Consider the following 27,319-nt stretch of genomic DNA (forward strand, 5'->3'; position numbering starts at 1 on the left):
GCTATCGTAACCGAAGTAACTATAGTCCATAAAATTTTAATGTTTGTACAATAAAAACTTTTTGACTATAAAAGAACATATGAGCTCTACTTTCTCTTTCAAACGGCGCAAAACCACAAGAAGATTAGTATTTTTAACATATAAGTCAAATAACATTATGAAATGGGATTGACTATTTTTCTAATTGCTCTGTCAACAGTTATATTTATTAAAGTTTTGTCGAAGTTGTATGAATTTTATGTTTTTCGTAAGACGATTAATAAAATACCTGGCGATTCGTCATTCCTCGGTACTGTAATCAATTTCAGCAAATTATCAAAAGAAGGTAAACTTTTCTTTTTTATCGATTTTGTATATATAATACTATATACGTACGTAGTACATGTACTTAGATATACACATAAAATTTATATATATATACATATACAGTCATACATATATTTGTAACTCGATATTACGTGAATAAATATAATCATCGATCGTCGATTTCACATTCTGTGACGATCGTTTAAATAATGTAATTAATTTTATGTAGAAGAAAGAAAAAAAAAATTATAAGAAACACAAGTGTAATTGAACAGAAATTTTTTTTAATTTTTTTTTTTTAGAATATCATAAAGCCTTCTGTGAATACACAGTTCGATATAAAGAAGGGATTTATAAATTATGGAAGGGATATGAAGCAGTAGTATACATTTACAAGCCTGAATATGTAGAGGTAAGTATTTATATGAAAGTATGTTTTAGAATATCTCGATGGGTGCCATAAGATTGAGAAATAAACACTTACATGCATATTGATATTATAATGTATTATTGTTATTATTATTATTATTATTATTGATCTAAAAGAACTGATATGATTTTTTATTCTGTTTGTTATCTTCCTTTTTTTTTCATTCTTGCGCAGGTCATTCTCAGAAATAGTACGAATATTTCCAAAGCAACTACTTACGATAGCTTTAAGCCTTGGTTAGGCGATGGTCTTATAACCTCGACTGGTAAGTCTATACACATACCCCTACATATATACATGTATAATATATACATGTACAATAAGCATATGAATACATATGTATTACTTTTTTTTTGTCAATGAAGCGCAATACATCTTTCCCTATACGTATATAATAAAATAAACAAATAATACATAATAATTCATCGTTTTCAGGTTCTAAATGGCACCACGACAGGAAATTGATTAACCCAGCATTTCATTTTTCTATACTCGATAATTACATGTTAGTAATGCTGGAAAAGAGCGAAATTTTGATCGATCGTATAGAGAAAGAATTGGGGCAAAATATTGGAAAAAATGCAGTTAATATTTATCCATTGCTTATTGATTTTGCATTGGATGTTATATGCGGTAAATTCATTCAAATGTCTTATAACACTTAATATCCATCAAAGATGAAACACTGATGAAAAAATTGCCGTAGAATTTTCTAAAGACACACACATACATATATATGTGTGCGATTAACAAGTGTTGGTTTTCCACAAGAAAGCAGCATACATATAATAAGTTAAAAACGAAATTGATCTTTTTCAAAATAATATTCTTTTTTGTTATCCTTCAATAATATTACTAAGATATCTATTTTATATATTAATAAAATTGATTACATGTTATAGAAAGAAAAAGAAAAAGAGATCATAAAAAATGACTTTTTTTAACCCGAACAAATTGTACGTAACTGGATAACACGTTTCTGTAAAAGCGACTTCATTTCTTTCGTGAAAACAAAATGTCTCATTTTTTGTCGACTGTTTCATCTTTATCTATTTTCTTTTTTATCCTATTTTATCAGAAACCGCAATGGGCGTTAACATACATGCGCAGGATAATACAATTACTGGCTACCCCGATTACATACAAAAGTATGAGATTATTATGATATAAAACTCATTACATTAACTTAAAGAATAATTGTTTAGAAATTTTATTTATTCATTTATTTATTTATTTATTTTCTTATTTATTTCTTTCTATTTATATATTTATTTAATTTAATTATCTCTTTATCCATTTTCCCCACTTATTTCAGAGGGGTGAATGCTGTATTGTATCGTTATTTACGTCCTTGGTTTAAACTAGATTCGATATTTGCATTGACAGCCGAAGGGAAGCAATTTTATTCGTCGATCAAGGAATTACGTCTTTTAATGGAGAGGTAGAACAATAGTTATATCTTGTTTTCTAATTTCACATTAACATATGTATATCTGTATATAAATTTCCTCTACATCTACTAAAATTTCATCGTGATGATAGTGGATTAATATAGATTTTTATATGTATATATGTATATATATTTATTTTATATGTATATATGTATATTTATATGTATTTATATATATATATATATATATATATATATATATATATGTATATAGTCGTCACCTTTACACTTATTGATATTCGTTAAGCATTTATATTAAATATAAGTATTTTATTTTTAATGCTAATCCAAGTATTAATATATACACTGATTCTTTTTCTTTTCGAATATATATCGTTAATTAATATTAATTACAGACAAATCAATATTTTCAAATAGTATCGTTACCTGTTTTATATTACAGGTGATAAAGAAGAAAAAGGAGGCTCGTCGAGAGAAATGCCAAGACGAGAGCGATTTTGACGAATTTGGTAATTAATTACTTATTTTTATCAAATAACTACCTTTTTTTCACTTTCATCCTTCGACACACATGTATGATGAACTGTAAAAATATTGATGTTTCAGGTAGAAAAAAAAGGAAATCCTTCATAGATATCTTATTAGATATAAACGAAAGTCATTCTAATCAGTTCTCGGAAGAGGATATGGTTGAACAAGTAGCTACAATAATGTTTGCCGTAAGTAAAAAAAGAGAAATAGCGGAAAAAGAAATAGATGAACCGATTTAAACTCCATCAAAGAGGAATAATTTCATTTATACTTAATCATGAAGAATTTATACATTTTTTCTACGATCAAACATTATTAGGAAATATAAAATATTAGATGACATAAGAATTTTAACTTCAATTCTTTGCAAATCGAATTTTTAATATTTTTATTCTTTGACATTAACATTTAAAAATATTTAGTCACATTATCTATAATCCGCTCTTTATCTAATTATAACATTAATAACGTGATTAGGGTCATGATTCTAGTGCTACCGCTATTTTTTGGACATTGTTATGTTTGGCAACCGAGCCTGAAATACAAGATAAGGTTTACGAGGAACTGAAGGTTGTATTCGACGATTTGGACGGTCCAATTACACTGAATACAATTTCCCAATTGAAATATTTAGACAGAGTGTGCAAAGAAACATTAAGGCTCTATCCAGTAATACCAGTCTTTTCACGACAAATAACAGAGGAAATAACGATGGGTAAGTAAATATGTACAGAAAGTCGTAATCGTCATTTAAAAGTAAAATGTATATAAATATATATTTATATTATATATATATATATATATATATATATATATATGTATATATATATAAATATATAATCCTTTGTTTCTTATTTTCATTTTTCCAGGTAAATACGCAATACCGAAGAATACAGAATTGTCAATTCATGTTCATGGATTGCATCACGATCCCAAAATTTGGCCGGATCCAGAAAAATTTGATCCGGACAGGTTTTTGACCAATAAGACGCAAAATAGACATCCTTATTCATATATACCGTTTAGCGCCGGACTAAGAAATTGTATCGGACAGAAATACGCAAATCTAGAACATAAATTGGTTATAGCAATATTGTTGAAAAAATGGATGGTCAAATCTTCGATTTTACAAAAGGATATCAAAATATGTCATTCTGTCGTTTTACGACCATGTGATGATGTATATTTACGCTTTATACCGAGGGTATGAGAAGTCCACAGAAAGAGAGCGAGAGAAAGAGAGTTAGTTTGTTTTTCTTTCGATAAAATTCATATTTCTTGAATTACCGTTTATAAATTAAATTCAACGAATCACTTTCTGTTTCTACGAATTACGAATTTTCCGCATTGAAAATGGTTTATGAAATAGAATAGAAAAAGAACTTACATTTGATAGGGGGTATTCTTTATTTTAAATATATCTTTATAATTGAGTTGTTTAAGTTGTTAATTGTTGCGGAATAATAACATTCTTTATCGGTGAGTAATAGTGATCTTCCTTTTTAAAAATAAATAATATCAAATATATATATTACAATATATATATATTTTATAAGAAAAACAGACAGAGCAAGAGTAAAAACCATGACAAATATCCGTGCTTCTTCTTGCAGAAACCTAATGGTCTCTTGTTAAATAGATCGGCTAAGGAACTTCATTTATTTCTATGCTTCATTCGTGCAAGTTATCCGAAATGCTATACTAATTATAGATGGTTTTAACGTTTATTTCTTTCCTTTCTCTTTCCTTTCCTACTTTTGAATTTCGTTGCATTTTTTTTACTTCTTCCTTTCTGGTGAACTGTCTTTATTCTAATGTGTAGTTGCAACGGACATAGAACATTTATATTTCAAGTGTGTTTTAATTATAGGTGAAATAGAAATAGACAAAAGAGACAGACAGAGAGAGAGAGAGAGAGAGAGAGAGAGAGAGAGAGAGCGAGAGAGAGAGAGAGAGAGAGAGAGTTTTGTTTTCTTTTATTTATTTATTTTTTTCTTACAAATTATGTTATATCAACGATATTTATATTTGCATGATAAGAAAATTATATGCAGTTTGTAGATATCGTCATCGTTGCAGAAGTGTATAGTAAAAAGGAGAAAGATAAAAGTATTTCGAAATTTTGTCTTAAAATATAGGGTAGCAGAATAGTAATAGATATCACGTGACCTCGCCGAATATTTGTTATCACCGAATATGCTAGGAGTAAGGGAGGAAAATTCGAATTTAGCGTATTTAAGATTATTAATAGTAACTGCTATCGTTACCGAACTAACAATCATCCATAAAATTTTAATGTTTGTACAGTAAGAGCTTTTTGACTATAAAAAAACATATGGGCTCTATTTTCTCTTTCAAACAGCGCAAAACCACAAGACGATTATTATTTTTAATATATAAGTCAAAGTACATTACAAAATGGTATTGACGAATATTCTAATTGCTCTATTAATAGTTATACTTATTAATCTATTGTCGAAGTTGTATAAATTTTATGTTTTTCCGAATACTATTAATAAGATACCTGGTGATTCGTCATTCCTCAGTAGCGTAATCAATTTCAGCAAATTATCAAAAGAAGGTAAACTTTTCTTTTTTATCGATTTTCTATGTATAATACTATATACGTACGTAGTACATGTACTTAGATATACATATAAAATTTATATATATATATATACATATACAGTCATACATATGTTTGTAACTCGGTATTACGTAAATAAATATAATCATCGTTCATCGATTTCACATACTGTGACGATCGTTTAAATAATGTAATTAATTTTATGTAGAAGAAAGAAAAAAAAAAGTATAAGAAACACAAGTGTAATTGAACCGAAATTTTTTTTAATTTTTCTTTTTTAGAATATCATAAAGTCTTCTGTGAATACACAGTTCGATATAAAGAAGGGATTTATAAATTATGGATGGGATATAAAGCACTAGTATATATTTACAAGCCTGAGTATGTAGAGGTACGTATATATATGAAAGTATGCCCTAGAAAATATCGATGGATGCCGTATGATTGAGAAATAAACTTACATCCATATTGATATTATAATGTATTATTATTATTATTATTATTATTATTATTATTATTGATCTAAAAGAACTGATATGATTTTTTATTCTGTTTGTTATCTTCCTTTTTTTTTCATTCTTGCGCAGGTCATTCTCAGAAATAGTACGAATATTTCCAAAGCAACTACTTACGATAGCTTTAAGCCTTGGTTAGGGGATGGTCTTATAACCTCGACTGGTAAGTCTATACACATACACATACATATATACATGTATAATATATACATGTATAATATATATATGTACAATAAACATATGTATACATATGTATTTTTTTTTTTGTCAATGAAGCGCAATACATCTTTTCCTATACGTATATAATAAAATAAACAAATAATACATAATAATTCATCGTTTTCAGGTTCCAAGTGGCACCACGACAGGAAATTGATTAACCCAGCATTTCATTTTTCTATACTCGATAATTACATGTTAGTAATGCTGGAAAAGAGCGAAATTTTGATCGATCGTATAGAGAAAGAATTGGGGCAAAATATTGGAAAAAATGCAGTTAATATTTATCCATTGCTTATTGATTTTGCATTGGATGTTATATGCGGTAAATTCATTCAAATGTCTTATAACACGTAATATCCATCAAAGATGAAACACTGATGAAAAAATTGCTGTAGAATTTTCTAAAGACACACACACACATATATATGTGTGCGATTAACAAATGTTGATTTTCTACAAGAAGGCAGCATACATTTAAAAAGTTAAAATACATATCTATCTTTTTCAAAATAATATCTTTTTTTGTTATCCTTCAATAATATTACTAAAATATCTTTTTTATATATTAATAAAATTGATTACATGTTATAAACAGAAAAAAAATAAAAGATCATAAGATTATACTTTTCTTAAACTGTCGAAATTGTACGTGACTGTTTAACACGGTTCTGCAAAAGCGCCTTCCTTTTTTTTGTTGTGAAAATAAACTGTCTTATTTTTCATCGACTGGTACATCTTTATCAATTTTCTTTTTTATTCTTTTTTATCAGAAACCGCAATGGGCGTTAACATACATGCGCAGGATAATAAAATTACTGTCTACCCCGATTACGTACACAAGTATGAGAGTGCTATGATATTAAACTTATTATTTTAAAAGTAATGAATGATTGTTTGGAAATTTTATTTATTTATTGATTTATTTATTTATTTATTTATTTATTTATTTCTATATATATGTTTACTTAATTTATTTATCTATTTATCCATTTTCCACACGTATTTCAGAGCGGGGAATGCTATATTTTATCGTAATTTTCGTCCTTGGTTAAAACTCGATTCGATATTTGCATTGACTGCTGAAGGGAAACAATTTTATTCGTCGATCAAGAAAATACATCGTTTTAATAGAGATGTAGAACAATAGTTATATCTTGTTTTCTATTTTCACATCAATATACAAATATATATATGTAAATAAATTTCTTCTTTATTTACTAATATTTCATCGTGATAATAGTGGATTAATATGGATTTTTATGTGTATATAGGTACATATATATATATATATATATATATATATATATATATATATATATATATATTATCTATACTAATATGCATATTATTAATAAAATAAACGTCTAGTATTTATAATAAAATGTTTATACGTGGTATAAGCGGTCGGTATTACAACGATTGATACGAAAATTATTGAAAATTTAGTAAAAATATTTCTAAATGTAATAATTTGTCGAAAACTTAAATAGTTGATAAATATTTATAAAAATCTAAAGGGTTACGAAATACAACCGAAATGTGATTTAGTCGGAAGATTTAGGCTTGTTTATATTAATTAAGCAATTATTTTAAATATAAATATTTTATTTTCAATGCTAATCCTATTATTAATATATACACTAACTCTTTCTCTTTTCGAATATATATCGTTAATTAATATTAATTACAGACAAATCAATATTGTCAAATAGTATCTTTACATGTTTTATATTACAGGTGATAAAGATGAAAAAAGAAGCTCGTCGGAGGAAATGCCAAGACAAGAGCGAGTATGACGAATTAGGTAATTAATTATTTATTTTTATCAAAAAGCTACCTTTTTTCAAATTTCATCCATCGACACACTTGTATGATCAACTTTAAAAATGTTGATTTTTCAGGTTGAAAAAAAAAGGAAATCCTTCATAGATATCTTGTTAGATATCAAAGAAAATAATTCTAATAAGTTCTCGGAAGAGGATATGGTTGAACAAGTAGCTACAATAATGTTTGTCGTAAGTAAAAAAAGAGAAATAGCAGAAAAAGAAATAGATGAACCGATTTAAACTCCATCAAAGAGGAATAATTTCATTTATACTTAATCATGAAGAATTTATACATTTTTTCTACGATCAAACATTATTAGGAAATATAAAATATTAGATGACATAAGAATTTTAACTTCAATTCTTTGCAAATCGAATTTTTAATATTTTTATTCTTTGACATTAACATTTAAAAATATCTAGTCACATTATCTATAATCCGCTGTTTAACTAATTATAACATTAATAACGTGATTAGGGACACGATACTAGTGCTACCCTTATTTTTTGGACATTGTTATGTTTGGCAACCGAGCCTGAAATACAAGATAAGGTTTACGAGGAATCGATGGTTGCATTCGATGATATGGACGGTCCAATTTCGATGAATACAATTTCCCAACTGAAATATTTGGACAGAGTATGCAAAGAAACTTTAAGGCTCTATGAAATAGTACCTGTCTATTCACGACAAATAACAGAGGAAATAACGATAGGTAAGTAAATATATATAGGATTTTGTATTCGTCATTTGAAAATAAAATGTATATACATATATATTTATATTATGTATACTTCTAACATAACATATATTAAACATTTTATCAACATATATATATAATCATTTGTTTCTTATTTTCATTTTTCCAGGTAAATACGCCATTCCGAAAAATACAGATTTGTCAATTCATGTTCATGGTTTGCATCACGATCCCGAAATTTGGCCGAATCCAGAAAAATTTGGTCCGGACAGGTTTTTAACGTATGAAACGCAAAATAGACATCCTTATTCATATATACCGTTTAGCGCCGGACCAAGAAATTGTATCGGGCAGAAATTCGCGAATCTAGAACATAAATTGTTTATAGCTATATTGTTGAAAAAATGGATGATCAAATCTTCGATTTTACGAAAGGATATCAAAATATGTCATTTTGTCGTTTTAAGACCATTTGATGATGTATATTTACGCTTTATACCGAGGGAATGAGAAGTCCACAGAAAGAGAGCGAGAGAAATAGGGTTAGTTTCTTTTTCTTTCGATAAAATTCATATTTCTTGAATTACGGTTTATAAATTAAATTCAACGAATCACTTTCTGTTTTTACAAATTACAAATTTTCCGTATTGAAAATGGTTTATGAAATAAAATAGAAAAAGAATTTAAATTTGATAGGGGAGATTCTTTATTTTAAATATATCTTTATAATTGAATCGTATAAGTTGTTAATTGTTACAGAATAATAACATTATCGGTGAGTAATAGTGATCTTCCTTTTTAAAAATAAATCATTTCAAATATATATATTACAATATATATGTATTTTATAAGAAAAACAGACAGAACAAGAGTAAAAACCATGACGTATATTCGGGCTTCTTCTTGCAGAAACCTAATGGTCTTTTGTTAAATAGTTCGGATAAGGAACTTCATTTATTTCTATGCTTTCATTCGTGCAAGTTATCCGAAATGCTATAATAATTATAGTTGGTTTTATTAACGCTTATTTCTTTCCTTTCCCTTTCCTTTCCTACTTTTGTATTTCGTTGCTTTTTTTTTACTTCTTCCTTTCTGCTGAACTGTCGTTATTCTAATGTATAGTTGCAGCGGTCATAGAACATTTATATTTCAAGTATGTTTTAATTATAGGTGAAATAAAAATAGACAAAAGAGACATACAGAGAGAGAGAGAGTTTTGTTTTCTTTTATTTATTTATTTTTTCTTACAAATTATGTTATATCAACGATATTTATATTTGCACGATAAGAAAATTATATGCAGTTTGTAGATTCGTCATCGTTGCTGGATTGTGTAGTAAAAACAAAAGTAGGAAAAGATAAAAATATTTCGAAATTTTGTCTTAAAATATAGGATAATATAATAGTAATTGGTATAACGTGACCTCGCTGATTATTTGTTATCACCGAATATGGTAGGAGTAAGGGTGGAAAATACGAATTAAGCATATTTAAGATTATTAATAGTAACTGCTATCGTAACCGAACTAACAATCGTTCATAAAATTTTAATGTTTGTACAGTAAGAGCTTTTTGACTATAAAAAAACATATGGGCTCTATTTTCTCTTTCAAACGGCGCAAAACCACAAGACGATTATTATTTTTAATATATAAGTCAAATACATTACAAAATGGTTTTGACGAATATTCTAATTGCTCTATTAAGAGTTATACTTATTAATCTTTTGTCGAAGTTGTATAAATTTTATGTTTTTCGTAAGACGATTAATAAGATACCTGGTGATTCGTCATTCCTCGGTAGCGCAATCAATTTCAGCAAATTATCAAAAGAAAGTAAACTTTTCTTTTTTATCGATTTTGTATATATAATACTATATACGTACGTAATACATGTACTTAGTTATACACATAAAATTTGTGAAGATGTGATAGGATATTTCATTCTGCTTATTTTCTTCCTTTTTTCTTTCATTCAAGCGCAGGTCATTCTCAGAGGTACTACGAATATAACCAAAGCAACTACTTACGAATGCTTTAAGCATTGGATAGGAGATGGTCTTATAACATCAACTGGTAAGTCTATACACACATAAATACATATATACATGTATAATAAACATATGTATACATATATATTCCTTTTTTTTGTCAATGAAGCGCAATACATCTTTTCCTATACGTATATAATAAAATAAACAAATAATACATAATAATTCATCGTTTTCAGGTTCCAAGTGGCACCACGACAGGAAATTGATTAACCCAGCATTTCATTTTTCTATACTCGTCAATTACATGTCAGTAATGCTGGAAAAGAGCGAAATTTTGATCGATCGTATACAAAAAGAATTGGGGCAAAATATTTGAAAAAATGCAGTTAATATTTATCCATTGCTTATTGATTTTGCGTTGGATGTTATATGCGGTAAATTCATTCAAATGTCTTATAACACTTAATATCCATCAAAGATGAAATACTGATGAAAAAATTGCTGTAGAATTTTCTAAAGACACACACATACATATATATGTGTGCGATTAACAAGTGTTGATTTTCCACAAGAAAGCAGCATACATGTAATAAGTTAAAAAAGAAATTGATCTTTTTCAAAATAATATTCTTCTTTGTTATCCTTCAATAATATTACTAAGATATCTATTTTATATATTAATAAAATTGATTACATGTTATAGAAAGAAAAAGAAAAAGAGATCATAAAAAATGACTTTTCTTAATCTGATCAAATTGTACGTAACTGGATAACACGTTTCAGCAAAAGCGACTTCATTTCTTTCGTGAAAACAAACTGTCCCATTTTTTATCGACTGTTTCATCTTTATCTATTTTCTTTTTTATTCTATTTTATCAGAAACCGCAATGGGCGTTAACATACATGCGCAGGATAATACAATTACTGGCTACCCCGATTACGTACACAAGTATGAGAGTGTAATGATATAAAACTCATTACATTAAACGTAAAGAATGATTGTTTCGAAATTTTATTTATTTATTTATTTATTTTCTTATTTATTTCTTTCTATTTATATATTTATTTAATTTAATTATCTCTTTATCCATCTTCCCCACGTATTTCTGAGGGACGAATGCTGTATTGTATCGTTATTTACGTCCTTGGTTTAAACTAGATTCGATATTTGCATTGACAGCCGAAGGGAAGCAATTTTATTCGTCGATCAAGGAATTACGTCGTTTTAATAGAGAGGTAGTACAATAGTTATATCTTTTTTTTCTAATTTCACATCAATATATGTATGGGTGTATATAAATTTCTTCTTCATCTACTAAAATTTTATCGTGATAATAGTGGATTTATATAGATTTTTATATGTGTATATGTATATATATATTTTATATGTATATATGTATATTTATATGTATTTATATATATATATATATATATATATGTATATGTATTTATATATATATATATGTATATAGTCGTCACCTTTATACTTATTTATATTCATTAAGCATTTATATTAAATATAAGTATTTTATTTTTAATGCTAATCCAAATATTAATATATACACTGATTCTTTTTCTTTTCGAATATATATCGTTAATTAATATTAATTACGGACAAATCAATAATTTCAAATAGTATCGTTACCTGTTTTATATTACAGGTGATAAAGAAGAAAAAGGAGGCTCGTCGACAGAAATGCCAAGACGAGAGCGAATTTGACGAATTAGGTAATTAATTATTTATTTTTATCAAATAGCTATTTTTTTTCCACTTTCATCCTTCGACACACGTGTATGATCAACTTAAAAAATGTTGATTTTTCAGGTAGAAAAAAAAGAAAAGCCTTCGTAGATATCTTATTAGATATAAACGAAAATCATTCGAATCAGTTGTCGGAGGAGGATATGGATGAACAAGTAGCTACAATAATGTTTGCTGTAAGTAAAAAAATAGAGAAAAAGTGGAAAAAGAAATAGATGAACCGATTTAAACTCCATCAAAAAGGAATAATTTCATTTATACTTAATCATGAAGAATTTATACATTTTTTCTACGATCAAACATTATTAGGTAATATAAAATATTAGATGACATAAGAATTTTAACTTCAATTCTTTGCAAATCGAATTTTTAATATTTTTATTCTTTGACATCAACATTTAAAAATATCTAGTCACATTATCTATAATCCGCTCTTTATCTGATTATAACATTAATAACGTGATTAGGGTCACGATACTAGTGCTACCGTTATTTTTTGGACATTGTTATGTTTGGCAACCGAGCCTGAAATACAAGATAAGGTTTACGAGGAACTGAAGGTTGTATTCGATGATTTAAACGGTCCAATTACGATGAATACGATTTCCCAATTGAAATATTTGGACAGGGTGTGCAAAGAAACTTTAAGGCTCTATGAAATAGTACCTGTCTATTCACGACAAATAACTGAGGAAAAAACGATAGGTAAGTAAATATGTATAGAAAGTCGTTATCGTCATTTAAAAGTAAAATGTATATACATATATATTTATATTACATATACTTTTATTATAACATACGTTAAACATTTTATCGACATATATATATATATATATACATACATATATATATATATATGTACTTACATATAATCATTTGTTTCTATTTTTTATTTTTCACGCAAATATGTAATTCCGAAAAATACAATATTGACAATTCATGTTCATGGTTTGCATCACGATCCCGAAATTTGGCCGGATCCAGAAAAATTTGATCCGGACAGATTTTTGACCAATGGAACGCAGAATAGACATCCTTATTCATATATACCGTTTAGCGCCGGACCAAGAAATTGTATCGGGCAGAAATTCGCGAATATAGAACATAAATTGGTTATAGCAATATTATTGAAAACATGATCAAATTTTTTATTTTACGAAAAGATATCAAATCGCATCATACTATCCTTTTACGACCATTGGATGATGTATATTTACGCTTTATACCGAGGGAATGAGAAGTCCACAGAAAGCGAGCGAGAGAGAGAGTTAGTTTCTTTTCCTTTCGATAAAATGTATATTTCTTGTATTATCGTTGTTAAATTAAATTTGACGAATTAATTTCAGTTTCTACGAATTATGAATTTTCCGCATTGAAGATGGTTTATGAAATAGAATTGAAAAAGAACTTACATTTGATAGGTGAGATTCTTTATTTTATATATATCTTTATAATTGAGTTGTATAAGTTGTTAATTGTTACGGAATGATAACATTCTTTATGGGTGAGTAATAGTGATCTTCCTTTTTAAAAATAAATAATATCAAATATATATACTACAATATATATATATTTTATAAGAAAAACAGACAGAGCAAGAGTAAAAACCATGACGAATATTCGGGCTTCTTCTTGCAGAAACCTAATGGTCTCTTGTTAAATAGTTCGGATAAGGAACTTCATTTATTTCTATGCTTTCATTCGTGCAAGTTATCCGAAATGGTATAATAATTATAGGTGGTTTTAACGTTTATTTATTTCCTTTCCCTTTTTCTTTCTTTTGAATTTCGTTGCTTTCTTTTACTTCTTCCTTTCTGGTGAACTGTCGTTAGTCTAATATGTAGTTGCAACGGTCATAGAACATTTACATTTTCAGTACGTTTTAATTATAGGGGAAATAAAAATTGACAAAAGAGACAGAGAGAAAGAGATAGATAGATAAACATTTATATTTGCATGATAAGAAAATTATATGCAGCTTGTAGATTCGTTTTCGTTGCTGAATTGTGTAGTAAAAACAAAAGTAGAAAAAATAAAAATATTTCGAAATTTTGTCTTAAAATATAGGGTAACATAGTAATAGGTATCACGTGACCTCGCCGAATATTTTTTATAGCCGAATATAGTAGGTGTAAGGGAGGAAAATACGAATTAAGCGTATTTAAGATTATTAATAGTAACTGCTATCGTAACCGAAGTAACTATCGTCCATAAAATTTTAATGTTTGTACAATAAAAACTTTTTGACTATAAAAGAACATATGAGCTCTACTTTCTCTTTCAAACGGCGCAAAACCACAAGAAGATTAGTATCATCAACATATAAGTCAAATAACATTATAAAATGGGATTGACGATTTTTCTAATTGCTCTGTCAACAGTTATATTTATTAAAGTTTTGTCGAAGTTGTATGAATTTTATGTTTTTCGTAAGACGATTAATAAAATACCTGGCGATTCGTCATTCCTCGGTACCGTAATCAATTTCAGCAAATTATCAAAAGAAGGTAAACTTTTCTTTTTTATCGATTTTGTATATATAATACTATATACTTACGTAATACATGTACTTAGATATACACATAAAATTTATATATATATATACATATACAGTCATACATATATTTGTAACTCGGTATTACGTAAATAAATATAATCATCGGCCGTCGATTTCACATACTGTGACGATCGTTTAAATAATGTAATTAATTTTATGTAGAAGAAAGAAAAAAAAAAGTATAAGAAACAAAAGTGTAATTGTACCGAAATTTTTTTTAATTTTTCTTTTTTAGAATATCATAAAGTCTTCTGTGAATACACAGTTCGATATAAAGAAGGGATTTATAAATTATGGAAGGGATATGAAGCAGTAGTATACATTTACAAGCCTGAATATGTAGAGGTACGTATTTATATGAAAGTATGTTTTAGAATATCTCGATGGATGCCATAGGATTGAGAAATAAACACTTACATCCATATTGATATTATAATGTATTATTACTATTATTATTATTATTGATCTAAAAGGATTGATATGATAATTTATTCTGTATATTATCTTCCTTTTTTTTTCATTCTTGCGCAGGTCATTCTCAGAAGAAGTACAAATATAAACAAACCAACTACTTACGATAGCTTTAAGCCTTGGTTAGGGGATGGTCTTATAACCTCGACTGGTAATTCTTTACACATATATATACATATATATATGTGTATTATACATATATATATTTACATATATATATATATATATATATATATATATATATAAAGAAATATATATATATATAAATATTTTTATATATATATATATATATATATATATATATATATATAAAGAAATATATATATATATAAATATTTCTTTATTTTTGTCAATTAAGAGCAATATATATTTTCCTATATGTATATAATAAAATAGACAAATAATACATAACTATTCATCGTTTTCAGGTTCCAAGTGGCACCACGACAGGAAATTGATTACCCCAGCATTTCATTTTTCTATACTCGATAATTACATGTTAGTAATGCTGGAAAAGAGCGAAATTTTGATCGATCGTATAGAGAAAGAATTGGGGCAAAATATTGGAAAAAATGCAGTTAATATTTATCCATTGCTTATTGATTTTGCATTGGATGTTATATGCGGTAAATTCATTCAAATGTCTTATAACACGTAATATCCATCAAAGATGAAACACTGATGAAAAAATTGCTGTAGAATTTTCTAAAGACACACACACACATATATATGTGTGCGATTAACAAATGTTGATTTTCTACAAGAAGGCAGCATACATATAATAAGTTAAAAAGAAATTGATCTTTTTCAAAATAATCTTCTTTTTTGTTATCCTTCAATAATATTACTAAAATATCTTTTCTATATATATTAATAAAATTGATTACATGTTATATAAAGAAAAAGAAAAAGAGATCATACAAAATGACTTTTTTTAATCCGACCAAATTGTGCGTAACTAGATAACACGTTCCTGCAAAAGCAACTTCATTTCTTTCGTGAAAACAAACTGTCCCATTTTTTATCGACTGTTTCATCTTTATCTATTTTCTTTTTTGTTCTATTTTATCAGAAACCGCAATGGGTGTTAACATACATGCGCAGGATAGTACAATTACTGGCTACCCCGATTACGTACACAAGTATGAGAGTGTAATGATATAAAACTCATTACATTAAACGTAAAGAATGATTGTTTCGAAATTTTATTTATTTATTTATTTATTTTCTTATTTTTTCTTTCTATTTATATATTTATTTAATTTAATTATCTCTTTATCCATTTCCCCCACGTATTTCAGAGGGACGAATGCTGTATTGTATCGTTATTTACGTCCTTGGTTTAAACTAGATTCGATATTTGCATTGACAGCCGAAGGGAAGCAATTTTATTCGTCGATCAAGGAATTACGTCGTTTTAATAGAGAGGTAGAACAATAGTTATATCTTGTTTTCTAATTTCACATCAATATATGTATGGGTGTATATAAATTTCTTCTTCATCTACTAAAATTTTATCGTGATGATAGTGGATTAATATAGATTTTTATATGTATATATGTATATATATATATATTTTATATGTATATACGTATATTTATATGTATTTATATATATATATATATATATATATATATGTGTATATATATATATGTATATAGTCGTCACCTTTATACTTATTTATATTCATTAAGCATTTATATTAAATATAAGTATTTTATTTTTAATGCTAATCCAAATATTAATATATACACTGATTCTTTTTCTTTTCGAATATATATCGTTAATTAATATTAATTACGGACAAATCAATAATTTCAAATAGTATCGTTACCTGTTTTATATTACAGGTGATAAAGAAGAAAAAGGAGGCTCGTCGACAGAAATGCCAAGACGAGAGCGAATTTGACGAATTAGGTAATTAATTATTTATTTTTATCAAATAGCTACCTTTTTTCACTTTCATCCTTCGACACACATGTATGATCAACTTCGAAAATGTTGATGTTTCAGGTAGAAAAAAAAGGAAATCCTTCATAGATATCTTATTAGATATAAACGAAAGTCATTCTAATCAGTTCTCGGAAGAGGATATGGTTGAACAAGTAGCTACAATAATGTTTGCCGTAAGTAAAAAAAGAGAAAAAGCGGAAAAAGAAATAGATGAACCGATTTAAACTCCATCAAAGAGGAATAATTTCATTTTTACGTAATCGTGAAGAATTTATACGTTTTTTCTATGAACAAATTTTATTAGAAAATATAAAATATTAGATGGCATAAGAATTTAAATTCTAATTCTTTGCAGATCGAATTTTCAATTTCTTCAATTCATTAAAATTAATAGATTAAAATATTTAGGCACAGGATCTATAATCCGCTGTTTAACTAATTATAACATTAATAACGTGATTAGGGTCATGATACTAGTGCTAGCGCTATTTTTTGGACATTGTTATGTTTGGCAACCGAGCCTGATATTCAAGATAAGGTTTACGAGGAACTGAAGGTTGTATTCGATGATTTGGACGGTCCAATTACGATGAATACGATTTCCCAATTAAAATATTTGGACAGAGTGTGCAAGGAAACTTTAAGGCTCTATACAGTAGTACCTCTCTTTTCACGACAAATAACAGAGGAAATAACGATAGGTAAGTAAATATGTATAGAAAGTCGTAATCGTCCTTTAAAAGATAAATGTTTATACATATATATTTATAATATATATACTTGTAACATCACATACGTAAAACTTTTTATAAATATATGTATATTATCATTTGTTTCTTTTTTTATTTTGTCAGGTCAATACGTAATTCCGAAGAATACAGAATTGACAATTCATGTTCATGGTTTGCATCACGATCCCGAAATTTGGCCGGATCCAGAAAAATTTGATCCGGACAGATTTTTGACCAATAAAACGCAAAATAGACATCCTTATTCATATATACCGTTTAGCGCCGGACCAAGAAATTGTATCGGGCAGAAATTCGCGAATCTAGAACATAAATTGGTTATAGCAATATTATTGAAAAAATGGATGGTCAAATCTTCGATTTTACGAAAGGATATCAGAATGTATCATTCTGTCGTTTTACGACCATTTGGTGATGTATATTTACGCTTTATACCGAGGGAATGAGAAGTCCACAGAAAGAGAGCGAGAGAAATAGGGTTAGTTTCTTTTTCTTTCGATAAAATTCATATTTCTTGAATTACGGTTTATAAATTAAATTCAACGAATCACTTTCTGTTTTTACAAATTACAAATATTCTGTATTGAAAATGGTTTATGAAATAAAATAGAAAAAGAATTTAAATTTGATAGGGGAGATTCTTTATTTTAAATATATCTTTATAATTGAATCGTATAAGTTGTTAATTGTTACAGAATAATAACATTATCGGTGAGTAATAGTGATCTTCCTTTTTAAAAATAAATCATTTCAAATATATATATTACAATATATATGTATTTTATAAGAAAAACAGACAGAACAAGAGTAAAAACCATGACGTATATTCGGGCTTCTTCTTGCAGAAACCTAATGGTCTTTTGTTAAATAGTTCGGATAAGTAACTTCATTTATTTCTATGCTTTCATTCGTGCAAGTTATCCGAAATGCTATAATAATTATTGTTGGTTTTAACGCTTATTTCTTTCCTTTCCCTTTCCTTTCCTTCTTTTGTATTTCGTTGCTTTTTTTTACTTCTTCCTTTCTGGTGAACTGTCGTTATTCTAATATGTAGTTGCAACTGTCATAGAACATTTACATTTTCAGTACGTTTTAATTATAGGAGAAATAAAAATTGACAATAGAGACAGAGAGAAAGAGATAGATAGATAGATATTTATATTTGCATAATAAAAAAATTCTATGCAGCTTGTAGATTTGTCATCGTTGCTGAATTGTGTAGTAAAAACAAAAGTAGAAAAAGATAAAAAAATTTCGAAATTTTGTCTTAAAATATAAGGTAACATAATAGTAACAGGTATCACGTGACCTCGCCGAATATTTTTTATAGCCGAATATGGTAGGAGTAAGGGAGGAAAATACGAATTAAGCGTATTTAAGATTATTTATAGTAACTGCTATCGTTACCGAAGTAACTATTGTCCATAAAATTTTAATGTTTGTACAATAAGAACTTTTTGACTATAAAAGAACATATGAGCTCTACTTTCTCTTTCAAACGACGCAAAACCACAAGAAGATTAGTATCTTTAACATATAAGTCAAATAACATTATAAAATGGGATTGACGATTTTTCTAATTGCTCTGTCAACAGTTATATTTATTAAAGTTTTGTCGAAGTTGTATGAATTTTATGTTTTCCGTAAGACGATTAATAAAATACCTGGCGATTCGTCATTCCTCGGTACCGTAATCAATTTCAGCAAATTATCAAAAGAAGGTAAACTTTTCTTTTTTATCGATTTTGTATATATAATACTATATACTTACGTAATACATGTACTTAGATATACACATAAAATTTATATATATATATACATATACAGTCATACATATATTTGTAACTCGGTATTACGTAAATAAATATAATCATCGGCCGTCGATTTCACATACTGTGACGATCGTTTAAATAATGTAATTAATTTTATGTAGAAGAAAGAAAAAAAAAAGTATAAGAAACAAAAGTGTAATTGTACCGAAATTTTTTTTAATTTTTCTTTTTTAGAATATCATAAAGCCTTCTGTGAATACACAGTTCGATATAAAGAAGGGATTTATAAATTATGGAAGGGATATGAAGCAGTAGTATACATTTACAAGCCTGAATATGTAGAGGTACGTATTTATATGAAAGTATGTTTTAGAATATCTCGATGGATGCCATAGGATTGAGAAATAAACACTTACATCCATATTGATATTACAATGTATTATTGTTATTATTATTATTATTGATCTAAAAGAATTGTTATGATATTTTATTCTGTTTATTATCTTCCTTTTTTTTCATTCATGCGTAGGTCATTCTCAGAAATAGTACGAATATTACCAAAGCAACTACTTACGATACCTTTAAGCTTTGGTTAGGGGATGGTCTTCTAACCTCGACCGGTAAGTCTATACACATATATACACATATATATACATATATATACATATATATATATATTATACATATATATATTTATATATATATATATATATATATTATACATATATATATTTATATATATATATATATATATATATATATATATATATATAAATATTTCTTTTTTTTTGTCAATTAAGAGCAATACATATTTTCCTATATGTATATAATAAAATAGACAAATAATACATAACTATTCATTGTTTTCAGGTTTTAAGTGGCACCACGACAGGAAATTGATTAACCCAGCATTTCATTTTCAAATGCTCAATAATTTCATGATAGTAATGCTAGAAAAGACCGAAATTTTGATCGATCGTATAGAGAAAGAAATTGGGAAAAATATTGAAAAAAATGGAGTCAATATTTATCCATTGGTTGCTGATTATACGTTTGATGTCATATGCGGTAAGTTCACTCAAATGTCTTATAACATGCAATATTCATCAGAGATAAACCTCTGATGAAAAAAGTGCTATACAATGTTCTCGTGACACACACACATACATATGTGTGCGTTTAAAAAATGTTGATTTTCCACAAAAAGGCAGCTTACGCTTAAGAAGTTAAAAAAGAAATTGATCTTTTTCAAAATACAATTTTTTTTTGTTATCCTTCAATAATATTACTAAAATATCTTTTTTATATATTAATAAAATTGATTACATGTCAAAGAAAGAAAAGGAAAAAGAGATCATAAAAAATGACTTTTTTTAATCCGACCAAATTGTACGTAACTGGATAACACGGTTCTGCAAAAGCTGCTTTCTTTCTTTCGTGAAAACAAACTCTCCTATTTTTTATCGATTGTTTTATCTTTATCTATTTTCTTTTTTATTCTTTTTTATCAGAAACCGCAATGGGCGTTAACATACATACGCAGGGTAATACAATTACTGGCTACCCCGATTACGTACAGAAGTATGACAGTGTTATGATATAAAACTCATTATATTAAACGTAAAGAATGATTGTTTAGAAATTTTATTTATTTATTTATTTATTTTCTTATTTATTTCTTTCTATTTATATATTGATTTAATTTAATTATCTCTTTATCCATTTTCCCCATTTATTTCAGAGGGACGAATGCTGTATTGTATCGTTATTTACGTCCTTGGTTTAAACTAGATTCGATATTTGCATTGACAGCCGAAGGGAAGCAATTTTATTCGTCGATCAAGGAATTACATCGTTTTAATAGAGAGGTAGAACAATAGTTATATCTTGTTTTCTAATATCACGTCAATATATGTATGTATGTATATAAATTTCTTTATCATTTACTAAAATTTCATCGTGATGATAGTGGATTAATATAGATTTTTATATGTATATATGTATATATATATATATATATATATTTTATATGTATATATGTATATTTATATGTATTTATATATATATGTATATATGTATATATATATATATTAACAATACTAATATGATTATTATAAATAAAATAAACATCCAGCATTTATAATAAAATGTTATTACGTGATATAAGCGGTTGGTATTTCAGCGATTGATGCGAAAATTATTGATAATTTAGTTAAAATATTTCTGAATGTAATAGTTCGTCGAAAACTTAAATAGTTGACAAATATTTATAATAATCTAAGGAGCTACAAGATACAATCCAAACGTGATTTAGTCGTCACCTTTACACATATTTATATTCATTAAGCATTTGTATTAAATATAAGTATTTTATTTTTAATGCTAATCCAAATATTAATATATACACTGATTCTTTTTCTTTTCGAATATATATCGTTAATTAATATTAATTACAGACAAATCAATATTTTCAAATAGTATCGTTACCTGTTTTATATTACAGGTGGTAAAGAAGAAAAAGCTCGTCGAGAGAAATCCCAAGACGAGAGCGAATTTGACGAATTAGGTAATTAATTATTTATTTTTATCAAATAGCTAACTTTTTTTCACTTCCATCCTTCGACACACATGTATGATCAACTGTGAAAATGTTGATGTTTCAGGTAGAAAAAAAGGGAAATCCTTCATAGATATCTTATTAGATATAAACGAAAATCATTCTAATCAGTTTTCGGAAAAGGATATAAATGTACAAGTAGCTACAATAATTTCCGCTGTGAGTAAAAAAAAAGAGAAAAAGCGGAAAAAGGAATAGATGAACCGATTTAAACTCCATCAAAGAGGAATAATTTCATTTTTACGTAATCATGAAGAATTTATACGTTTTTTCTATGAATAAATTTTATTAGAAAATATAAAATATTAGATGACATAAGAATTTAAATTCTAATTCTTTGCAGATCGAATTTTCAATTTCTTCAATTCATTAAAATTAATAGATTAAAATATTTAGGCACAGGATCTATAATCCGCTGTTTAATGATATTATAACATTAATAACTTGATTAGGGTCATGATACTAGTGCTAGCGCTATTTTTTGGACATTGTTATGTTTGGCAACCGAGCCTGATATTCAAGATAAGGTTTACGAGGAACTGAAGGTTGTATTCGATGATTTGGACGGTCCAATTACGATGAATACAATTTCCCAATTGAAATATTTGGACAGAATGTGCAAGGAAACATTAAGGCTCTATCCAGTAATACCTGTCTTTTCACGACAAATAACAGAGGAAATAACGATAGGTAAGTAAAGATGTATAGAAAGTCGTAATCGTCATTTAAATTAAAATGTATATACATATATATTTATATTATATGTATACTTTTAACATAACATATGTTAAACATTATATCGACATATATATATATATATATATATATATATATATAAATATATAAATATATAATCCTTTGTTTCTTATTTTCATTGTTCCAGGTAAATACGCAATTCCGAAGAATACAGAATTGTCAATTCATGTTCATGGTTTGCATCACGATCCCGAAATTTGGCCGGATCCAGAAAAATTTGATGCGGACAGGTTTTTGACCAATGAAACGCCAAATAAACATCCTTATTCATATATACCGTTTAGCGCCGGACCAAGAAATTGTATCGGACAGAAATTCGCGAATCTAGAACATAAATTGGTTATAGCTATATTGTTGAAAAAATGGATGGTCAAATCTTCGATTTTACGAAAGGATATCAGAATGTATCATACTGTCGTTTTACGACCATTTGATGATGTATATTTACAATTTATACCGAGAAAATGAAAAGACCACAAACAGAGAGCGAGAGAAAGAGTTAGTTTCTTTTTCTTTCGATAAAATTCATATATTTTGAATTACCGTTTATAAATTAAATTCAACGAATCACTTTCTGTTTTTACGAACAACGAATTTTCCGTATTGAAAATGGTTTATGTAATAAAATAGAAAAAGAACTTACATTTGATAGGGGAGATTCTTTATTTTAAATATATCTTTATAATTGAATTGTATAAGTTGTTAATTGTTACGGAATAATAATATTCTTTATCGGTGAGTAATAGTGATCTTCCTTTTTAAAAATAAATCATATCAAATATATATATATATATATATATATATATATATATTTTATAAGAAAAACAGACAGAACAAGAGTAAAAGCCATGACAAATATCCGGGCTTCTTCTTGCAGAAACCTAATGGTCTCTTTTTAAATAGTTCGGATAAGAAACTTCATTTATTTCTATGCTTTCATTCATGCAAGTTATCCGAAATGCTATAATAATTATAGTTGGTTTTAACGTTTATTTCTTTCCTTTCTCTTTCCTTTCCTTCTTTTGTATTTCTTTGCTATTTTTTTACTTCTTCCTTTCTGGTGAACTGTCATTATTCTAATGTGTAGTTGCAACGGTCATAGAACATTTATATTTCAAGAATGTTTTAATTATAGGTGAAATAAAAATAGACAAAAGAGACAGACAGAGAGAGAGAGAGAGAGAGAGAGAGAGAGAGAGAGAGAGTTTTGTTTTCTTTTATTTATTTATTTTTTTCTTACAAATTATGTTATATCAACGATATTTATATTTGCATGATAAGAAAATTATATGCAGTTTGTAGATTCGTCATCGTTGCAGAAGTGTGTAGTAAAAAGTAAAGTGGAGAAAGATAAAAGTATTTCGAAATTTTGTCTTAAAATATAGGGTAGCAGAATAGTAATAGATATCACGTGACCTCGCCGAATATTTGTTATCACCGAAGATGTTAGGAGTAAGGGAGGAAAATACGAATTAAGCGTATTTAAGATTATTAATAGTAACTGCTATCGTTACCGAACTAACAATCATTCATAAAATTTTAATGTTTGTACAGTAAGAGCTTTTTGACTATAAAAAAACATATGGGCTCTATTTTCTCTTTCAAACAGCGCAAAACCACAAGGCGATTATTATTTTTAATATATAAGTCAAAGTACATTACAAAATGGTATTGACGAATATTCTAATTGCTCTATTAATAGTTATATTTATTAATCTATTGTCGAAGTTGTATAAATTTTATGTTTTTCGTAAGACGATTAATAAAATACCTGGCGATTCGTCATTCCTCGGTACCGTATTCAATTTCAGCAAATTATCAAAAGAAGGTAAACTTTTCTTTTTTATCGATTTTGTATATATAATACTATATACGTACGTAGTACATGTACGTAGATATACACACAAAATTTATATATATATATATATACATATACAGACATACATATATTTGTAACTCGGTATTACGTAAATAAATATAATCATCGTTCGTCGATTCCACATACTGTGACGATCGTTTAAATAATGTAATTAATTTTATGTAGTAGAAAGAAAAAAAAAGTATAAGAAACACAAGTGTAATTGAACCGAAATTTTTTTTAATTTTTTTTTTTTTTAGAATATCATAAAGCCTTCTGTGAATACACAGTTCGATATAAAGAAGGGATTTATAAATTATGGAAGGGATATGAAGCAGTAGTATACATTTACAAGCCTGAATATGTAGAGGTACGTATTTATATGAAAGTATGTTTTAGAATATCTCGATGGATGCCATAGGATTGAGAAATAAATACTTACATCCATATTGATATTATAATGTATTATTGTTATTATTATTATTATTGATCTAAAAGAATTGTTATGATATTTTATTCTGTTTATTATCTTCCTTTTTTTATCATTCTTGCGCAGGTCATTCTCAGAAATAGTACGAATATTTCGAAAGCAACTACTTACGATAGCTTTAAGCCTTGGATAGGGGATGGTCTTATAACCTCGACTGGTAAGTCTATTCGCATATATATACATATATATATGTATATTATACATATATATATTTATATATATATATATATATATATATATATATATAAATATTTCTTTTTTTTTGTCAATTAAGAGCAATACATATTTTCCTATATGTATATAATAAAATAGACAAATAATACATAACTATTCATCGTTTTCAGGTTCTAAGTGGCACCACGACAGGAAATTGATTAACCCGGCATTTCATTTTTCAACGCTCAATAATTTCATGATAGTAATGCTGGAAAAGAGCGAAATTTTAATCGATCGTATAGAGAAAGAAATCGGGAAAAATATTGAAAAAAATGGAGTCAATATTTATCAATTGATTGCTGATTATACGTTGGATGTCATATGCGGTAAGTTCACTCAAATGTCTTATAACACCCAATATTCATCAGAGATAAACCTCTGATGAAAAAAGTGCTGTAGAATTTTCTAAAGACACACACACATATGTGTGCGTTTAAAAAATGTTGATTTTCCACAAGAAGGCAGCATACATATAATAAGTTAAAAAAGAAATTGATCTTTTTCAAAATACAATTTTTTTTTGTTATCCTTCAATAATATTACTAAAATATCTTTTTTATATATTAATAAAATTGATTACATGTCAAAGAAAGAAAAGGAAAAAGAGATCATAAAAAATGACTTTTTTTAATCCGACCAAATTGTACGTAACTGGATAACACGGTTCTGCAAAAGCGGCTTCCTTTCTTTCGTGAAAACAAACTCTCCTATTTTTTATCGATTGTTTTATCTTTATCTATTTTCTTTTTTATTCTTTTTTATCAGAAACCGCAATGGGCGTTAACATACATACGCAGGGTAATACAATTACTGGCTACCCCGATTACGTACAGAAGTATGACAGTGTTATGATATAAAACTCATTATATTAAACGTAAAGAATGATTGTTTAGAAATTTTATTTATTTATTTATTTATTTTCTTATTTATTTCTTTCTATTTATATATTGATTTAATTTAATTATCTCTTTATCCATTTTCCCCATTTATTTCAGAGGGACGAATGCTGTATTGTATCGTTATTTACGTCCTTGGTTTAAACTAGATTCGATATTTGCATTGACAGCCGAAGGGAAGCAATTTTATTCGTCGATCAAGGAATTACATCGTTTTAATAGAGAGGTAGAACAATAGTTATATCTTGTTTTCTAATTTCACATCAATATATGTATGTATGTATATAAATTTCTTCTTCATCTATTAAAATTTCATCGTGATGATAGTGGATATATATAGATTTTTATATGTATATATGTATATATATATATTTTATATGTATATATGTATATTTATATGTATTTATATATATATGTATATATATATATATATATATATATATATATATATATATATGTATATAGTCGTCACCTTTACACTTATTTATATTCATTAAGCATTTATATTAAATATAAGTATTTTATTTTTAATGCTAATCCAAGTATTAATATATACACTGATTCTTTTTCTTTTCGAATATATATCGTTAATTAATATTAATTACGGACAAATCAATAATTTCAAATATTATCGTTACCTGTTTTATATTACAGGTGATAAAGAAGAAAAAGGAGGCTCGTCGAGAGAAATCCCAAGACG

At 26.9% G+C, this 27,319-nt stretch overlaps 5 protein-coding genes across 10 annotated transcripts in view; all 5 read left to right on the forward strand.

Annotated features, from left to right (window-relative positions):
- Positions 1-123: 123 nt before the first annotated feature.
- Positions 124-4,150, forward strand: LOC146872357 (cytochrome P450 4C1-like). The gene is made up of 10 exons (XM_085662950.1): positions 124-325; positions 609-718; positions 911-1,001; positions 1,172-1,369; positions 1,815-1,884; positions 2,052-2,177; positions 2,565-2,656; positions 2,754-2,866; positions 3,156-3,393; positions 3,548-4,150. The coding sequence occupies exons 1-10, from the start codon at positions 163-165 to the stop codon at positions 3,886-3,888; spliced, it is 1,542 nt and encodes a 513-aa protein (XP_085519076.1). The 5' UTR covers positions 124-162; the 3' UTR covers positions 3,889-4,150.
- A 616-nt stretch (positions 4,151-4,766) lies between these two features.
- On the forward strand, positions 4,767-10,797 carry LOC146872358 (cytochrome P450 4C1-like). Of its 2 annotated transcripts, none has more exons than XM_085662960.1 (7): positions 4,767-5,259; positions 5,547-5,656; positions 5,853-5,943; positions 6,127-6,324; positions 7,740-7,806; positions 7,904-8,017; positions 8,307-8,327. In XM_085662960.1, the coding sequence occupies exons 1-5, from the start codon at positions 5,097-5,099 to the stop codon at positions 7,796-7,798; spliced, it is 621 nt and encodes a 206-aa protein (XP_085519086.1). In that variant the 5' UTR covers positions 4,767-5,096; the 3' UTR covers positions 7,799-7,806; positions 7,904-8,017; positions 8,307-8,327. The 2 variants fall into 2 exon arrangements, with proteins under 2 accessions (XP_085519086.1, XP_085519087.1); XM_085662961.1 differs by lacking the exons at positions 4,767-5,259; positions 5,547-5,656; positions 5,853-5,943; positions 6,127-6,324 and adding exons at positions 7,059-7,195; positions 8,699-9,071; positions 10,509-10,604; positions 10,759-10,797 and having other exon boundaries at positions 8,307-8,544.
- Positions 10,798-11,530: 733 nt separating this feature from the next.
- LOC146872359 (cytochrome P450 4C1-like) lies at positions 11,531-18,555 on the forward strand. 5 transcript variants are annotated; one of them, XM_085662945.1, is made up of 13 exons: positions 11,531-11,758; positions 12,184-12,250; positions 12,348-12,460; positions 12,752-12,989; positions 15,077-15,186; positions 15,373-15,463; positions 15,741-15,938; positions 16,385-16,454; positions 16,614-16,740; positions 17,163-17,229; positions 17,326-17,438; positions 17,729-17,966; positions 18,120-18,555. In XM_085662945.1, the coding sequence occupies exons 3-13, from the start codon at positions 12,428-12,430 to the stop codon at positions 18,458-18,460; spliced, it is 1,626 nt and encodes a 541-aa protein (XP_085519071.1). In that variant the 5' UTR covers positions 11,531-11,758; positions 12,184-12,250; positions 12,348-12,427; the 3' UTR covers positions 18,461-18,555. The 5 variants fall into 5 exon arrangements, with proteins under 5 accessions (XP_085519071.1, XP_085519073.1, XP_085519075.1 ...); XM_085662949.1 differs by lacking the exons at positions 11,531-11,758; positions 12,184-12,250; positions 12,348-12,460 and adding exons at positions 13,448-13,551; positions 13,631-13,705 and having other exon boundaries at positions 12,859-12,989; XM_085662947.1 differs by lacking the exons at positions 11,531-11,758; positions 12,184-12,250 and having other exon boundaries at positions 12,454-12,593.
- A 1,012-nt stretch (positions 18,556-19,567) lies between these two features.
- LOC146872360 (cytochrome P450 4C1-like) lies at positions 19,568-24,126 on the forward strand. The gene is made up of 11 exons (XM_085663203.1): positions 19,568-19,735; positions 20,021-20,130; positions 20,316-20,406; positions 20,657-20,854; positions 21,298-21,367; positions 21,528-21,654; positions 22,265-22,352; positions 22,450-22,562; positions 22,856-23,093; positions 23,287-23,597; positions 24,037-24,126. The coding sequence occupies exons 1-11, from the start codon at positions 19,573-19,575 to the stop codon at positions 24,124-24,126; spliced, it is 1,599 nt and encodes a 532-aa protein (XP_085519329.1). The 5' UTR covers positions 19,568-19,572.
- A 622-nt stretch (positions 24,127-24,748) lies between these two features.
- Positions 24,749-27,319, forward strand: part of LOC118447357 (cytochrome P450 4C1-like) — a 3,969-nt gene continuing 1,398 nt past the window's right edge. Inside the window, exons 1-7 of the mRNA XM_085663089.1 lie at positions 24,749-24,987; positions 25,278-25,387; positions 25,574-25,664; positions 25,852-26,049; positions 26,489-26,558; positions 26,719-26,845; positions 27,274-27,319. The exon at positions 27,274-27,319 is cut by the window's right edge and continues 21 nt beyond it. Coding sequence (XP_085519215.1) covers positions 24,825-24,987; positions 25,278-25,387; positions 25,574-25,664; positions 25,852-26,049; positions 26,489-26,558; positions 26,719-26,845; positions 27,274-27,319 — 805 coding nt within the window. The 5' untranslated portion in view covers positions 24,749-24,824. The remainder of the gene's footprint in view (positions 24,988-25,277; positions 25,388-25,573; positions 25,665-25,851; positions 26,050-26,488; positions 26,559-26,718; positions 26,846-27,273) is intronic.

The sequence above is a fragment of the Vespa mandarinia genome, chromosome 20, assembly GCF_050613455.1.
Source record: "Vespa mandarinia isolate Hongniang chromosome 20, ASM5061345v1, whole genome shotgun sequence".
NCBI lineage: Eukaryota > Metazoa > Arthropoda > Insecta > Hymenoptera > Vespidae > Vespa > Vespa mandarinia.